The sequence below is a fragment of the Mesocricetus auratus genome, unplaced genomic scaffold (genome assembly GCF_017639785.1).
Source record: "Mesocricetus auratus isolate SY011 unplaced genomic scaffold, BCM_Maur_2.0 Super-Scaffold_100020, whole genome shotgun sequence".
Lineage (NCBI taxonomy): Eukaryota > Metazoa > Chordata > Mammalia > Rodentia > Cricetidae > Mesocricetus > Mesocricetus auratus.
Genome location: NW_024429201.1, coordinates 39,273,866 through 39,292,090, shown reverse-complemented (window position 1 = coordinate 39,292,090; position 18,225 = coordinate 39,273,866). Strand labels below are relative to the sequence as shown.

The 18,225-nt window shown below is 40.1% G+C and overlaps 1 protein-coding gene across 8 annotated transcripts in view; it reads left to right on the top strand.

Moving 5' to 3' along the window:
* Fam172a (family with sequence similarity 172 member A) overlaps positions 1-18,225 on the top strand; it is a 374,184-nt gene that overhangs the window by 244,386 nt on the left and 111,573 nt on the right. For all 8 annotated transcript variants that reach the window (XM_040729035.1, XM_040729038.1, XM_040729036.1 and 5 more), the window contains 2 exons: positions 2,384-2,500; positions 8,377-8,461. In XM_040729035.1, the coding sequence (XP_040584969.1) occupies positions 2,384-2,500; positions 8,377-8,461 (202 nt within the window). The remainder of the gene's footprint in view (positions 1-2,383; positions 2,501-8,376; positions 8,462-18,225) is intronic.

The following is an 18,225-nucleotide window of genomic DNA, read 5'->3' as shown; positions in this document are numbered from 1 at the left end:
TGTGTCTCTTACACACGTCTGATCTGGTCTCCTAGAGAGTCACTCCCACCTTGTCCAGTGTTTTCCCAGTGCCCATGCAATGCTGAGGTGTGAAGAGGGTGGAGACTAACACCAGGCAGCGTGCACCAGTGCTGTCTTTGGACAGAACTGGCAGCCACACTGATGAATTTGGTTGCAGCCATGTTGAAACAGAAGTAAATAGACTGAAAATTAAAATTTTTCACTGATTTCACCACCAGCTAAAGAATCAGGCCGTGGTGGCACACATCTCTAATCCCAGCACTTGGGAGGCAGAGGCAGGTGATTCTCTGTGAGTTTGAGGCCAACCTGGTCTACAGAGTGAGTTACAGGACAGCCAGGGCTATACACAGAGAAACCCTGTCTCAAAAAAGAAAAATCAAGTATTTGAGAATCTTTGACATAAGGTTCGTATGTAAATTTCTCTTTAAGATCTTCAGGAATTTGGCCATTCTACATTTCTAAATGTGAATATCAATTTGATTTTTGAACTGCAAAGTTTTTACAGAACTATGTGCCTCTATCATTTTGGACTAGGATATCATGTGAAGCAAAGTTGCACATAAGCCCATCAAGTGTGCAAATGTCCGCTTGGTGGGTGTTTTCTATTCATTCATCTAGCAACTGCATCATGCCAGATTTCACAGTTTTATTCCCCAGATATGTAGTATTTGCACTAAGTCCTTAGTCTGTTCGTTGCTTAATTTTATTTCATTTAACAAATGGCTGTCCAAGATTTAGTGTCTTCAGATACTACCTTAAGTAAATCTGCATGTGGTAGCAACAACCACAATAAAACTCATGTCAAAAATTTAAGAGTATCAGCAAAGGGTGTTCTTAAATTGTAACCTTATCAATTGCTTTAGCTATCTATGTTTTCATGTTTAGTAAATGAGAGAAATGACATAAAATTTCTTCCTTAGATGGATTCACTGTTGTGATTTTCTTTAATTACCTGATGCTGATATATTGTTTTATATTCTAGTGCCAATAGTGATCCAGTAAAAACATAATGTAAAGAAGCTAGCACACTTGTTAGTAACTATTAATGAAGTATTTAACTGGATTATTGTATGATTTAAGCCTTTAAGACACTGTATTTTTCTGTAAGTCTATTATATTGCATATCAATATTAATCTTAATATCTCCTTGCTGTAGTAAATATAGGCACACAAAAATACAAGAGTTTTAGGTGCAAAAATGCTTCAGAGGAAACATTAACAGTGTGTTAGCTGCTTTTAGGTAGTTTTCAATAATAGGTATGAAAATGCAGAATTGAGTCTGAAAGGGGAAACTGATTTTCAGATGCTCAGCTCAGAATACGGGAGAGCCTTGTCTGTTTGGACTTGTGTCTTACAGCGTTCTCCACAGGAGCCTGCTTTGCCATGCACAGTTCTCCCTTTTGTTGCTTACACTATTATGTTTTTGATGGACAGACAGTTCATAGGAATTAACGGCAAATGGTGGAGAAACAAAAACTGCCCTTTTTTTCCAGTGTAGGGTCGCCAATGGAAAGTACCACATTGTGATGGAACATGGGCTTTAATTTTCGTTATGTTTTCTTAAATTTTGATATGCCACACCCGGGTGTCCAGTATTCACAGGTTAAAATAGCTTTTGCTTCATTTGATAGACAATTTTTCCTTTTCCATTTTCTTATCTGGCTGGCCACTAGTGAAGTAATCAGTATCTTCAAGCCCAGCAAAGGCCTTCTTTTCAGAAGGTGGTAAATTTCATAAATATAGCATTGTGTACAGGAAGTTAAAATGTAATAGTTCGCCAACATAAAAAAAAGTATATCAGAAAGCAACATGGGATCAACAGACTGAAAGCGAATAGGAGAATAGTTTGCTTTGGGGAGGGGGAGCAGTGAACTCTCCAAGGAATGTCAGGGCCATGGTAAAGAGCAGCTGGCTCCACTGGAGAACTAAAGCAAAACACCTTTCTCCACCAGCGTGCCACCGCCTGAAAACGAGTAGAAGACAGTCCGAAGAGCTAAAAGTGAGCCCCAGGTGCTGACTCCCCTGAAATAGGAAGTGATGGAAGAATTTATAAAAGAAACCCTCAGGGATTCCCTGTGATCCCTTTAATCCTTGAATTGTCAAGCCACATGGAAAATAATAGAGCTGTGTCGTTCCAAGACTTAAGTGGTATTAGCTTTTTGAAAGAAAATGTTGGCCTTTTCATATCCGTGAACAAGAATGGGATATGTATTCAAATAGAAAAGAGTAACTTTGAGCCAAGGATGCATGTCTTTTTTTTTTTTCATTTTTAATATAGTATTTTCTATGACTAAGCAGGCTGATCAGGGAAAAAAATTTAGTCTATGTTTATTTTTATGTTTGTTTTTCTTTTTTTAAACAGATGATTCAACGAGAAGCAGATGTAAAAAGTAAGGTGACTGCTGTGGCATTGACAGACTCCGTTCACAATGTGTGGCATCAAGAAGCTGGCAAAACCATCCGAGAATGGATGAGAGAGGTGAGGCCTGGTTGTGTTCAGCGCTGAGAGAAACGGAGATGAGCCTTTGTGTCTGGAGTCCCCTCCAGCTTCTATCGCCTCCACCCTGGATTCTCTAGACAGAGGACACTGAGACAGAACAAAGGTCTAGATACAGGGGAAATAATGAAAGAAGATTTCCAGAAGAACAAAACTTATTGAAAGCATCTGCTGAACAGAATGTTATGTATGTTTACAGTATACATTAGGATATTGAGTGCAGAAGGGCTTGACGTCATGATTCATATTCCCTCTGTTTAATTTTTCTGACTATTTAGTGCTACAGCTGCTTAGTTACCCAAAATACGTTTTGTGTACATCTACACTTGTCCTTTCGCCCGGGAACAGGATCAGGATGTGCCATGATGAGATGGATTGCCTCAATACTGCCAGCAGGGTAGAAGCAGTGAAGAGCTGAGTGGAGATTACTAGAGACGCTGGAGCTGGCTATGACCCTCCTCCATCTAGACCGGCTGCTTTATTACTAGAGACACTGGAGCTGGCTATGACCCTCCTCCATCTAGACCGGCTGCTTTATTACTAGAGACGCTGGAGCTGGCTATGACCCTCCTCCATCTAGACTGGCTGCTTTATTACTAGAGACGCTGGAGCTGGCTATGACCCTCCTCCATCTAGACCAGCTGCTTTATTGCATGGCCCTGCTTAGTCTCAACCCTAACAAGGATCTACTAAACATGTGCATATCTTTTCAAAATCTTCGGTTTCTTATTCAGTCCACTGATCGCATTACAGACATCCCACTGAAAATTCCTTTCTATATCTGTTTATTTTGCTGATGTCACAAGAAATCAGTAATGATCATATACATCAGTGATTGTTATATGCGTCAGTGATGGTCATATACATCAGTGATGATCATATACATCAGTAATCTCTCAGCTGTAGTGCTTACTCCAGTGCATCTCTTTCTTTTTTTTTTTTTTGAGGTTTTTTTTTATTTTTTTTTATTTTTTTTTAGTTCCGTGTATCTTCTTTTTTTTTTATTAATATTTTTTATTTTCCATTTTAAATTTAGATAAGAAACAAGGTTGCTTCACAAGTCAGTACGAGGTCCCTCTCCCTTTCCCTCCCCTCCTCCCGTGCCCTCCCCGCATCCCCCCCCGTTATCCCTCATTCCCCCAGGGAGGGTGAGGCCCTCCATGGGGGTGTCCATAGTCTGTCATTTCATATAGGGCAGGGCCTAGACCCTTTCCCAAGAGTTCAGGGTGAGAGTGCACCTCACATTGTTCTATGGGAGTCCAAAGTCTGTGTGTATACTTGGTATGGGTACTGATCTGCTGCCCAAGGCTCAATAGATTACCTAGGCCTCCTCACTGACACCCAGATTCAGGGGGTCTTGATCAGTCCCATGCTGGATTCCCAGGCTGATGCCTGGGATTCTAGAGTTAACCTTTGTCTGGTCAGCTGTTTCTGGGGGTTAAACCAGCCCAGTCTTAATCCCTTTGATCATCAGTCCTCCCTCTCTGATACTGGCTTTCTTGAGTTCAGCTCAGTACTTAACCAGCCACTAAATGTAGTTTCTGTTTCCCAGACTCTCTGGCCATAGGATTGTAGGCTGGCACTCCCCAGATCTATGTCTAAAATCCATATCTCTTTCTATTAGAAGTTCTTCATGAAAGTCAGTCTAAGTGACAGATACTCACATATACATGCACACATGTATACACCCATGCATGCATGTATGCATGCACACACACATGCATGCTTGCATGCACATACATACACATACACACACATGAATGTACACACCCAAACACATGCATGGAAACATACACACACACATTTGCACACGCACTCATACACAGGCATGCATGCAGACACACACACACATACACACACATATGTGTACAGGCACATACAGACACAGAAACAGAAACAAGCATATACACACAGACACATTGTCTCCCGTAAACCTGTACACAGAAAGGTTAAAATATTTGGAAAATATCCTTACTCCTAATAAAGACTTCTAGCTGTAGAAGAGGGCGCCTCGGTGTTACCTTGTTGATTAGCTTCATTATTTCATCAAATACTGGCTTAAATTTGGAATTAAACAGTGCTGGCTTAGTCATTCCTATTACAGTAAAGACTGATAAATTGTGGTGATTTTTATTTCATAAGCAACGAATTAATGTGGTAGTGATCTATATTAAGCATTTTTACTATAAAGCTCTTAAATATTTTGTCTTTGAATTTAGCAAACAACAGACTAGAAATTAAGTGTATATATTATGTACTTTTAAAATATCATTTTCTCTTAAAGAAGGGTTAAAGAGGACTACTTTAGCAATCCCTGAAACTGAAACCTTTCTCAGATGGAAGTCCACGTGTGGATGCTAAGCCATGAGGAGGGCCTGAAAGGGGCCCCTAAAGGCACTTCTCATGTGAGGTCCTCATACTGCTGATGCTGAGGGTGTGCATGCCCTTCACCTGAAAGTCTGCAACCATACTAGAAGTACCGTTCTGCTTAATGATCCTGTACCCTCCCTGACACCCTTCGACTCTGAGTGTAGGCCTGTCTTAGGGTTTCTTTTGCTGTGAAGAGACACCATGACCGCAGCAACTGTTATAAATACACATTTAATTTGGAAGTCTTACAGTTTCAGAGCTTTATTCCAGTAGCATCATGGCTGGACATGGCAGCATGTAGGCAGACCGGTGCTGGAGAAGGAGCTGAGAGTCCCACAGGAAGTAGTATGTGACATTGGGAGCAGACTGAGCATAGGAGACCTCAAAGCCACCCCCACACACTTTCCCCTTTGAGTAAGGCCCCCTTTGGGTGGCCATTTTGTTTCAAACCACCACAAAGTCCTAGAAACATAGCCTGGTCAATGATACACACTCATGTCTGAGGCACAAAAACTCCATATTAAAGATTAGCCTTTAAAGCCATAATTATTTACAGTGCATGCAAGTGTAATAAACAGGAGTAAAAACAGAGACTCAACTAGTAAAGGAAGATTGTCTAATACCTTGCGCAGAGTTAGCTGTTATCTTCTTTTCAGTTGTAACATGCCAAATTTTGGTCTTTTAGATAACAATTTATTACTGTTGATGTAGCAAAGTGTATTTTGATCATAGTCACACATGCACCCAACTATTCCTGTGTTGACCCTCTCTACCGGCACCTCTGTACTGGTATGGAGAGATGGCTCGTGGTGATATATTATTTATCATTTACGAAAGCCTGCCTGAAGATCAGAAAGCAAAGCACCCAGCTACTAACTCTTACCTCTATCTCAGCTCAGGCCAAAGGGGCGATCCTCAGACTGCTCCCAACTTTACTGCTCCTCAGATTCACTCAGACTGCTATGCTCTCCTCAGTGTGGCTAGAGACCAACTCTCAGACTGAATGCCAGCTCTGCGACCCTTTCCCCTAATGCTGAGATTAGAGGCCTATGATCCCAGGTGCTGAGATCACATTTGTGTGAGCTGTTTCTTTTAGGACTGAACCAATTTTGTGTAGTCAGTGTGTCCTTGGATTAACAGAGATCCATCTGCCTGTCTTCTGAGTCCTGGGATTAAAGGTGTGTATCACCACTACCTGATCTCTATAGCTTGAGGCAGGCTTTGCCTTCTGAATCATCAGGCAAACTTTAATAAATCATAAATAGCATATCACCACATGGCTCAGCCATTAAAAGCAGCTCAAAACTAGGTATAGTTCCAGCTCCATCTAACAGATCTGGTGCCATCTTCTGGCCTCTGGGGAAACCTACACACACACACACACACACACACACACACACACACACACACACACACACACCCTTCAAACTTGGTTTCTATCCTTTCCAATCCTATGTAGGTACTTGTTGCACAAGACATTTGACATGTTTACTTTAAACCATAGGCCACTTCGCTTGTCCCTGACTTTGCAGGAGAGACACAAGTTTTCAACATTTGCTGAGATGGAACTAAAATTTCAGGATCATAAAATGGTAGCCTGTATTTCTCTTTCAGTATGTGAGCCAAAGGTGATCTGTTGGGTTTTTTCTTTTTTGGACAAAAAGTTCATTTGGTTCAGCTTTTAAGTGTCAAAATGAGTTAGAAAAATGACAGATTATAATGTGCCATCACTTTTATTAGTACTAGAAAATTGTGGAAGGCACAGTTCTGCGTGCGTGAGGTACAGGTGATCAGTATTAAGACTGTCATGTCACCTGGGTAATAGCCAACGTTCATCAGATTTAGAGGCACTAGTAGGATGAATAATAATTAAAATATATACCTAATCGCTGCCTGTCTGTTGGTGGTGCTAATTGCTGTCATTGAAAAGACTGAATTGTTTAAGAAAAGGGGAGAAAAAGAGAAAGTCATTCTTCATTGAAGCTATCTCCCTGTATCATTGGGAACCTATTTTTAGTGCCTATAGAAGTCATGATTTTTGAATTTATTAAGGGCTGTGATGAATGATAAAACAAATCACCCATTTACATATCTTGACACTGCTTTGGAGAACACTTATTTCTTACAAGCGAGTGTCACATTGTATATAAAAGCTGGCTAATTGTCTGCTAATCTTCTGCATTATCTAGAATTCTCTGATGTGGTATTCTATCAATGGTAATATTAATTTTGCTTATTTTAAATGTATGAAATATCTTCTAAAATCATGTTTCTTTTATAATTTCTACTTCTCTTACATTGTATAATTTTACATTCAGCTTCTAATTAAGATTAGGAGTGCACACTATAGAATACATATATATATATATATCCTTTTCAAACCAAGCATTTGTCATACATGAAAAATACTAATATTTTATCTGTTTTAAAAATAAAAAGAGTGAAAGCATTTAAGAACATTACTAGATGTGTTTGTTTTCGTGGTTTTTTTTTTTCAACACAGTTCAATAGTTTCATTGATCCACTGTTTCTTACAAAGATCTGCCATGCTTTGTGAGCTTCTGTCTGTAATCTCATACGGCAAACCCTTCTTTTATGTTACCCCTGCTCTCTCTGGTCCCAGAACAGTAGGGTTGCCTTGACAAATCTATTCAAAAGCCATTCCTAGGCCTTTATTGGTGGGGACTGGGGCCTTTGAAATTTTCTCCTCACTGCAACACAGCTGACATCTTCTTCCAGACAGAATGAATTAAGGAAATACAATAAGACACTTGATCTACCAGTCAAGGACCCTTCCTCGGTGAGAACAGATTCCATGGTGCACAGCCAAGACAGCAAGCGTCTAAAATGCACAATACATACTGTTTACCAGAATAGCAGTCACCAATTTTTCCAACATGATTGATGGGAGGATTTTTAAAAAATAGAATCTGTCTGTGGAAATTCTTTGTTTGTGTTTCTGTGTTGTAAATATTTTTAAAACTATATAATCACATCTTTTAAACCAGAATTTAGATATATTTGTAAGTTAATGAAAGAAATCGAGTGTTATTTCATCTATCTGAGTTGCACATCATTACCTAGAGACTGAGCACTAATATTACAGTCTTGTGTCCTCAGACAAGGCTACAGTTCACCAGGCTGCATTTCTGTGTCATTTCAATATGTCCCTCGTTGATGTGGGTCACAGTGAAAATCAAATTGGATGGCCCGGACTGGAGGCTTACTTCCTTTCACTTCCACATCTAACTTTTCTTAGAAATATGTTAGATTATACTTCACAAGTTATGTGTCTTATCATCAACATATTATTTTTCCACAGTCATCAATAGTTAATGACTGTTTATGTAAGAAAAATCATTTAAAATCCACAGAATATAAGCACACTTCTAGAGATGTATCTTATAAGACAGACTTACCTCAACCACCTAAAAACGTAGTTTTCCTCTCAATTCTACCTATTTAATATTGTATCTGTTCCATTGCAGAACTGTTGCAACTGGGTTTCCAGCTCAGAACCATTGGACACATCGGTGGAGTCCATGCTGCCCGACTGTCCTCGAGTCTCTGCAGGTGTGTATTTGATGAAAGAGGGAGTGTGCTCCAAAGTGTCAAAGCATGCTGGTGAGATGTGAGATTCTGTTTCAAATTATTCATAACATATCACATGTGTCTAAAATACTACCAAACCTGTTTAAGTAGCTTAAAATGCTATCCACAGACTTAGGAAGATGAACGGGTAAAACGCTTCAAGAATAATGTAGATGGTTTCTCTTGGGCTTTAGGGAGATGAGACTGTGTCTAAAAGACAAGAATTCTGAAGCCATATAGACTCTCAGACAGATATTTGTCTCTGAGTGCCAATCCCATGTATTTCAGGCAGTCACACAGTCTAAAGAAAACTTACTTCCATGCAAAGGTTTTAGGGGGACTTGTGTGTAAGGTAGGATTTGGATGTGGGAAGGTGTGTAAGGTGGCATTCTAGGCAACAGAAACAGTGCTGGAATGAACAGAGCTAGAGTGGCTCTGAGGATATTGAGAAATAAATAATAAAGGTAATCCTGTTCTGCCTACTGAAAGCAAGGAAGGGAAACAGTACTACAGGAGGTCTAGAGAATTTCAACATTGCTGATTACCTTAATTTTCTATTCCTGTGATAAAACTCCATGACCAAGACCCTTCTAAAAGAAAATTGTTTATTTGGGGCTTACAGCAGAATCAGCTGAGATCTTACATCTTGATACTCAAGTAGGAGGTAGAGAGGGAGGGAGGGGAACAGAGAGAGAGAGAGAGAGGGAGGGAGGGAGGGAGAAGGAGGGAGGGAGGAGAGGAGAGGAGAGGAGGAGGGGAGGGGAGGGGAGGGGGAGAGCAAAAGAGGGGAGAGGAGGAGAGGAGAGGAGAGGAGAGGAGAGGAGAGGAGAGGAGAGGAGAGGAGAGGAGAGGAGAGGAGAGGAGAGGAGAGGAGAGGAGAGGAGAGACTGGAATGGTGGCAGTCAGTCTTTTGAAACTCCAAAGCCTACCCCCAGTGACACAGCTCCCAGTCCTTCCCAAGCAGTTCCACCAATTGGGAATCAAGTATTCAGATACATGAGCCTGTGGGGGCCACTCTCTTTCAAACACAACACAGATAACTTTTCCCTTACCCACCATGTCAGATCAGCTCAGTTTTCACTTGGAATAAGGACATGTCATCCAGACAAGAGAGTAGCAGCATTCATTCCCCACTGTTTTAAGAGTACCAGAAAATCAAAATAGAAAGATGATGGTTTCAATTTTCATTTCTGTGGCATCCTTGATGTGGTACTGATGAAATATTCCTTCTTATAGAACCAAGACCTTAGAACAGAAAAGCCTGAGTCATAGCAGTGGGAAGTCGCTGTTTTATTAGTAGACCATCAGGGGTATCAGTTAGAGAGGTGAGTCCCACTTCTGTTTCTCCATTCCCAGATCAAAAGTAAATGGGCCTGTCTATTAAACACTGGCTTAGAGGACACACTGTTTCTGCTCCACCAGGGGCTGTCACCTAGCAGGCATCATAACTGAATTTTCAAAAGATCATTCCACTATTGGATCAGGCCTGCTGCTGAGGGACAATGGGGACATGGTAAGGCCACAGAGTGCTGGCAGACCTCAGGCTCCCCCTTGTCTATTCCTGCTCACTCTGATGAAAACCAGCTGCTGTGCTACAAGCTGCTCTGTGGAGAGACTGGCATGGGGAGGACCTGGTGCCTCTGGAAAGAGGCCAGTAAGGACCTGAGGTCTGCCAACAGTCACATGAAGGACCTTGAAAGAGAATTCTCCCCAAGTTAGCCATGACTCAACTGCAGCCACAGGTTGACTCTTGCCTCATGAGAGACCCCATGCAAAATCATTCAGCTAAGGTGGGTTCAGATTTTTGACCCACAGAAATTGGCATGATGAGTGAGTAGTGTTTAAGGTGTGGTTCATGCCACAGAAAGAGGTAGTTAATACTGCAGGTTTCAAATTCAACTCTGGTAGGTCACTGTACCCCATGCAGCAACACCATGATGGATTTATTTAGAGCAAAGCTTTACAAGGCTCAGCTTCTGATACTGTGGGCCTGCAGGACAATTCTTTCTAGAAACACATTTAAAAACTCACTGAAGATTGTCTGTTTTGATCTATGTTTCCTTTGTCACCCCTACTGCCCTGTTAGACTTTGCTGGCCATCAAAAACATGTTTTATTTTGTTTCGCCTTTCACTTAAGTTGGCATCATCATCTAAATGATTCAGCCATTTTCTGACCAGTTTTTTTTACCTCGCTTAGAGCAGAACTTACTACTCTGTGGAATCCTCTTCTGGGTTTGAGTTAACAAACTGGAGATTTCATGCCAAATTCGGCAACAAGACAGTCACATATTCAATGCCAGGCTAGAATGCCTAGCTTTAAGATAGCCCAGACTGCCAGGGCATCATAGCAATAGTCTTTCTCACAAACAATAAAAAGAGTTTTTTATTTATCCTCAGTAGTATGCCTCCATCTGCTATTCAAATCTTAAGTATTTAGCTCTGGGTACTGTTCTGGAGCTGAAAACGGAGCAGTTAACAAAGCTTCCCTTCACTGTCTTTTCCCATGGGTTAAAACAGGAAGGAAAAGCCCTTCTTCCATCAGATGCTCTCTTCCTTTGGAGCTGCCATGAGCACCATGTGGCATCAAATGAGTGGTGTTTGAGGTGGCATCTCTAACACCTCTCATCTTAGGCCCTAACAAAAGAAAAAGCAGTTTTCATCAAAGTTGGTGTCTTCCCTCTATATTAACTTAACGAAGGATACTCAGGAAATGCACACAAGGATGATAAAGGGGTAGTAAGATAGCTTGAGGATCAAAAGAGATTTTAAACATATTTAAATATTGTAAACATATGTCAAGAGTTCCTAAGTATGTGAAATTATAAAGAACATGTGCTCTAGCAGAGGACCGTAATTCAGTTCCCAGCACCTGTACTGGGTAGCTCACAACCACCTGGAACTCCAGGTCCAGGGAGATGCAGTGCATGTGTACACACAGAGACACAGGGCAAAGACAGACAGAGACACACAGACATAGGCAGAGAAGACAGGCAAACACCAACACACACAGAGACACAGGGCACAGAGAGACGGAGACACACAGACATAGACAGAGACAGATAAACACCAACACACACAGAGACACAGGGCAAAGAGAGATGGAGACACAGAGACATAGACAGAGACAGACAGACAAACACCAGCACACAAAGACACAGGGCACAGAGAGACGGAGACACACAGACATAGACAGAGACAGACAGACAAACACCAGCACACAAAGACACAGGGCACAGAGAGACGGAGACACACAGACATAGACAGAGACAGACAAACACCAGGGCACAGAGAGACGGAGACACACAGACATAGGCAGAGACAGACAAACACCAACACACACAGAGACACAGGGCAAAGAGAGACGGAGACACACAGACATAGACAGAGACAGATAAACACCAACACACACAGAGACACAGGGCAAAGAGAGACGGAGACACACAGACATAGGCAGAGAAGACAGGCAAACACCAACACACAGAGACACAGGGCACAGAGAGACGGAGACACAGAGACATACACAGAGACAGACAAACACCAGCACACAGAGACACAGACACTCACAGACACACACTTTTAAAATGACAATTTTAAGGAAAGGAACAAGAGCTAGGAACCACAGCCTCAGCAATTCTGATGGAAAAGCGGGTGCCTGGGATTGATGAAACAAGTTGTCGTGGCCACAAAGGGAAGTGGAGGACAGGAGGATAAACATCCTCAGAAAGGGTCCGCACTCCTCTGTGATGCCTAGATTTGGTATGGGGAGACTTACTGCTACCTCTTGAATAGTGTGTATTTCAGAATTCTTAACTCTCTGTCTAATGACTGGGTTCCTACTTTTCTGTTCTAGTGTCTCACCCTATTAAAATCAGTTAAATCCACTGTTCTCACAGAATAAGATTGACTAATTGGGTCTTTGTTTTATGGTTCACATGGTTGCTCATTTGTTATGAAACCGTTAGTTATTTTGTGCAGATGTTATGTGAACAAGCTCTGTAGACGCTAGGGAAGTAGTTTTAATTCCTTAGAAAGAAAATATTATTAGAATTTAATGCAGTTCTATGTGTTCTTATTAAGCATTTTTAAATTTTTAAGCTTTTCACTTATTTTAAAGTTATTGTTGATTATTTCATCCTATAGGAGTGAAAAAACATTTAAAAATATTCTCTTTTTTGTGTTTGGATGGAATGTTCTATAGATGTCTGTTAGACCCAATTGGGTCATAACTTCTATTAGTTCCTTTGTTTCTTTGTTAAGTTTCTGTCTGGTAGTCCTGTCGGGTGGTGAATGGGGTGTTGAAGTCTCCCACTATAAGTGTGTGAGGTTTTATATGTGATTTGAGTTTTAGTGATATTTCTTTTATGAACGTGGATGCCTTTGTATTTGGGGCATACATGTTCAGAATTGAGACTTTATCCTGGTGGATTTCTCCTGTGATAAGTATGAAATGACCTGCTTCATCTCTTTTGATTTTATTTTAAAGTCTAATTTGTTAGATATTGGGATTGCTACCCCCGCTTGTTTCTTGGTTCCGTTTGATTGGAAAATCTTTTCCCAACCCTTAACTCTGAGGTAATGTCTGTCTTTGAGGATGAGGTGTCTATATTTCATTGAATTCTAGGAAGATTTTAATTTCTTTTTTATTTCTTCTTTGACCCAGGAATGGTGCAATTGCGCATTGTTCAATTTCCATGAGTTTGTAGAGTTTCTCTGCAATTTGTGTTGTTGTTGAATTCTAACTTTGGACCATGGTGGTCTGATAAGATCCAGGGGTTACTCCAATTCTTTTGTACCTGTTGAGGTTTGCTGTGTTCAAGTGCGTGCTTGCTTACTCAGAGACCCTTTCCTAGACATTAAGGCTCTGAAAAGACAAGTATTTTCTCTAAGTTGTCTCTTCTTCTGAGTCCTAGAAAATAGGAACTTTTCCCTCAGCCCTGCTTTACCAGTTGTCTGAAATTCATGGCAGTCATAGACCATGGTTACCAAAAAGTTATTACAGTTTGGCCACTGTTGCTGAAGGAGCCTGTGCTCTGGTCACAAAGTTGATAGCATGCAGAGGTGAGCAGATCCTGCTACTTGACCTGAAGGATTGGACCCGAACATGCTTGTAGATGTTGTGTCAGGCACCTGTGAGAGCCTTCTCTGCTTACAACATCATTGTCTACGTATTCTTGAGGAAGATCCTAGTACTCACTAGGTACTCCATGCATATTGGCATATATCCCCCAAGACCTTTATCCCACCTACAGTGGTTTGGACAGGCATTTCTCTAGCATTTCAGTCCATTTAGAATACTGATAGGAAGCTAATAATATAATTGTAAAAAGGAGGAAAAGAAAAAGTGCAGATGGCTATCTTGTGGTCTAAAAATTGTAGAAAACTGAGCTGCATTGAGATGATCCTTTCTTAGCTTTTAAGAAGTGAACCATTAATAAAATGTGCCTAACTGCCAAGATACAGGGACACCAAGGGGGATGTTAGCAATCACTAGGTAAATTGAATTGGTGACAACCTGCTACTCTAACCCTAATTTTTCTTTACTCCAGTAGATCATAATAATTGTACTGAATGTATGCTAAATATTCACTTCTCTATATTGCTGGAAATATGTCTTGAGGAAATGACACTCCAGAGTTCATCTCTTTTTTGTTAGTAAATAATCACTTCCTTTCTAAAGATATCATGAAAAATCAACAGTAATTGTCTCCAAAAATGGTATCATGTAAAACGTGTACTCAAGTTGTCTATTGTGTTTTTAGGCACATCTCTAGTTAATTAGGTAATTGAAAATCTATACTGTGTCTTGTAAACATTTTAAAATTAAAACATATCCATGTGTGTGACACTGTATCAGCTCTCCTCCTTCCATTCAAAGGGTATATTCTAATCTGTTAAGTGACGTCTTGGTGAGCTAACAGCACTTTGCAGGCCATTGTTGCTGTGGAACCGGCCTTGTGGCTTTGACTCATCAGTTGATCTCCCTGTTCATTGTTTCTGCTATATTATAATTATAGTGATTGTAAGTCATGAGTGTTCAGAGTGACCACTAAAATTCTGTTTCCAATGAATCATTCATTAGAAATAACTAGAAGCTGAGTCATTGAAGAGAATAAGCTTAAGAAACCCATCTAAATATGTTTGCCACCTATATAGGTCAGGGTTTATACTCTCTGATTTTGATCACAGTAGTTAAATTGGCCCTGGCTTTCTAATATCCCCAATTAGAAATTCTTAGTCTTCCCAGCCCATAAAATCCCGTTGGCCCAAGCCTACATCCCTGTGTTCTCTGTCTGTCCTGTGTGATTTTCTGGGGTCAACATGCCTTTCATATCTCCTGGACTGGGCCTATGTTTCTTACATATCTGTTTCTTAAAGTATTGCTTTCTCATCCTGCTTCACTGCCTGCTGAGAGACAAGTAGCAAGTCATGGACATCAATCTGGAAAGAATACTCCCAAAACAAGCTCCTTTGGAGAAACAGCATCCCTTTCTAGGAATGATTTAGAACACCTAAAATCAGTAATACTTGGTAGTAAAGTGAAAATCCCAAGTGAACATTAGTCACTATACATAGTACAAATATTTTCTACTTATAAAATCCTAAGATATTCAAAGTTGGCTATCAGCATGTTAAAAGAGGGAATATGTTTTTTTCAGTTTTTATTCCGTCGCATTGCTTAAAATATCATTCTTTCTGAAAGGAAATTACTTCTATTTATAGACTTTGAGAGATAATTTGATCACTGCTTAAGTTTGTATGTATGAAACCGAATGTGGAAGAGACTTTGAGACTCTGCACTAGTATTTCTGTCCACAGTCTCTGCTAATAGCTCCTTCAACTGTGCATGTCTCAGCCCACTATTAGAAGTGTGTAGGTGAGTGGAGCAAACATGCCCCAGATAGTTTAGAGAAGTTTGGATAACTATATGGTATAATCTTAACTGAATCAAATTGGTTTGTATAATTTCAGTTTCTTAGGCTTAAAAAGTAGCTCAGTTGGTAAAATGGTTGTCAAACAAACAAGTATCCACATCGAAGTTGGGCGTGGCAATACATCTGCAATCCTAGCAATGGGGGCATGAGGACAGGCAGATTCCTGGAGCTTCCTTGTCAGGCTGCCTCGTCTTATTGGTAAACTCAAGGCCAGAGGAGAAACCCTAAAGTGCAAGCAGTTTAGAAAGACAACTAACAGTGACCTCTGGACTCCACATGCATAAGTAGGCAAAAACACACATATATGCACACATATACACAAACAGGAACTCATGTACACACATACAGCACACATAGAATGGTTTAATTCATAAAACACTATGGGAAGAACTTTATGAACAGTACTCTTATTAAGTAATACTCTGCCACATTAGAAAATTAACATATCTTCTGAACTTGAGAGTGGAATAAATGTATTTTTGTTTAAGCTACTATGTGGTAAAATTTATTGATTACGGCAATAATAAACTGTGTAACTCATACAAACACGTGTTTTCATTTCTTGTGGACTTACGTTCATGTATGTGCATGTGCAGCTTTGCTTGTTAGATTGTTTTGTATTGTGGTGTAGTGTATATGTTATTTGATGGAGCCTTACTGCATAGACCGGGTTGGCTTTGAACTAAAAATCCTGCTGCCTCAGCTTTCCAAGGGCTAGAGTTAGGAATGTCGTCTGACTAAGGCTTCATAAAGGCAAATGTTAGAAGAAGTTTTAAAGTACAGACTTAGGCAAATTCTTTCTACCTCTTGAATTCTGTGGTCCTTATTATATTGAGTTCATTCTCAAAAGAATTCATGGACACCCTGTTCTGCCTGCTTCTGATCATAAAGTTTCTTGACAAGATGTCAAGGACATTCACTTGTAGAAGTGATAGTAAAAAGTCAATTAATTTTAAATCTCCAAAAATAATTCCCCGAGCACCTTTAAGTTTATCCAGCTTAAACAGGAATCTGTCCCATTTCTCACTTACTTCTCCAAGTCCATATCATGCGCTGAATTTCTGTTCCCATTCATCACCAACTGCTATTTCTATTATGTTTTAATGTGCCATAAAGTGAAAATGTTGCCTTTAGTTTGTGCATCTCCTGCTTGGAGGTGGAGTCAGTGATTGTTCGAACAGAAAAGAAGGTGACTGTACTGGATGTGTCTGTGTCCCTGAAGCTTAACTTCTGTCACAGTAGCAAACTCTGCGGAATAGTTGTGCTGAGTCATGCTTGTCATAACAAGACTCTTTAGACTTTACCTGTGCCTGGGAATATATCGGGTTCTACCTTGATGCCTGCTTGCCAGCCCCACTCAACTTACTGCTCCACCTGCTTTACACATAACTGAAATTGGCTGAGACTTCTGGTGAGGGCTGGAAGGTTTTTACTCTTCGTATTATGAATACGCAGGTTTACAAAATAAAATGGAACGTTTTTTTAAAGTACTCTAAATCCTTGTGTGGTCTCTGACTGCATAGTTTCATAGTTGTGACATGAGTATTTACTTATACTCAGTAAATTAAAAATAATAAAAGACAGGTATGGTGGTGCACACCTTTCATCCTGGTACTCAAGAGGTAGAGCCCAGCCTGCTCTGCATAATGAATTCTCAGACAGTCAGGGCTACATAGTTAGACTCTGTATCAATAAGAAGGAGAAAGAGGAGGAGGAGGAGGGAAATAAGAAACAACATTCGCAGCAACAATCGAAATGTGGCCATCAAGTTCTGTCATCCTAACCCAAAGCTAAGATTTCCTTTGTTCAAACCACCAGTATGCTCCAGGTTTGTGTTCACTGTCCTATGTGTAAAAGCATCTTGTGTTGTGGTTAATATTCAGAGAGCTGTCCTTCTACCCATGGTCTTATCCCGTCATCCCAGTGCAGAACACTGTTTGTTACCTGCAGTGTAAACACTACTGTATGTTACTTGCCATGAAAATTGTCTCAGAGAGCAAGACATTAAGCTACTTAGTTCCTGCATTGCTCTGACTAGCCATTTCTGTGTCAACGACCTCATTCATAATACTTTATGAATTTTTCTTAAATTCATAACTTATATTTGCCATGCAGTTGAATGCATTTTTGTATGCAGTTGAATACTTAAAACCCACAGACATAACTGGCAGTGTGACCCTTGTGATATATTTTGAGGTTGTCTTCAGTGAACTAACTTCTTGTACTGCCCTGTTAATTCACTTCCTAGAAGATCCAAGAAATCTATCTTTATAATACTTAGTTTTCTACAATCCTGTTATGGAATTCCCGCCTGTGTTCCTTTGCCACTTTGGCCCACAAATAACACACAGGACACTATTTTAATTATAATCTGTTGGTTGGTGACTAGGATTTCTTATAGGCTAGTTCTGTCTTAAGTATTAACCCATAGCTACTAATATATGTATTTCTACGAGGTTTTATCTTACTGAGAATGCCAGACTCATGCATCCTCTCCTCCCGGGATCACATGGCGACTTCTCTTTACTACATTTCCCAGAATCCTGCTTGTCTCCTAGTCCCACCTATCTTGCTTCCCTATTGGCCAACAGTGTTTTATTCACCAACCAATAAGAAAGACATATTTACAGAATGACATCTCCTATCATCTCCTCTTTTCTGTCTAAATAAAAAGAATGGTTTTAACTTTAACATAGTCAAATTATACAAAACAAAACAGTTATCAAGTAAGAACTATAGTTACAATATTTAGTCCATTAACATTTAGCAAGATTTACAGAAAATAATTTATCATCTATCTTATGTTTGTGAGT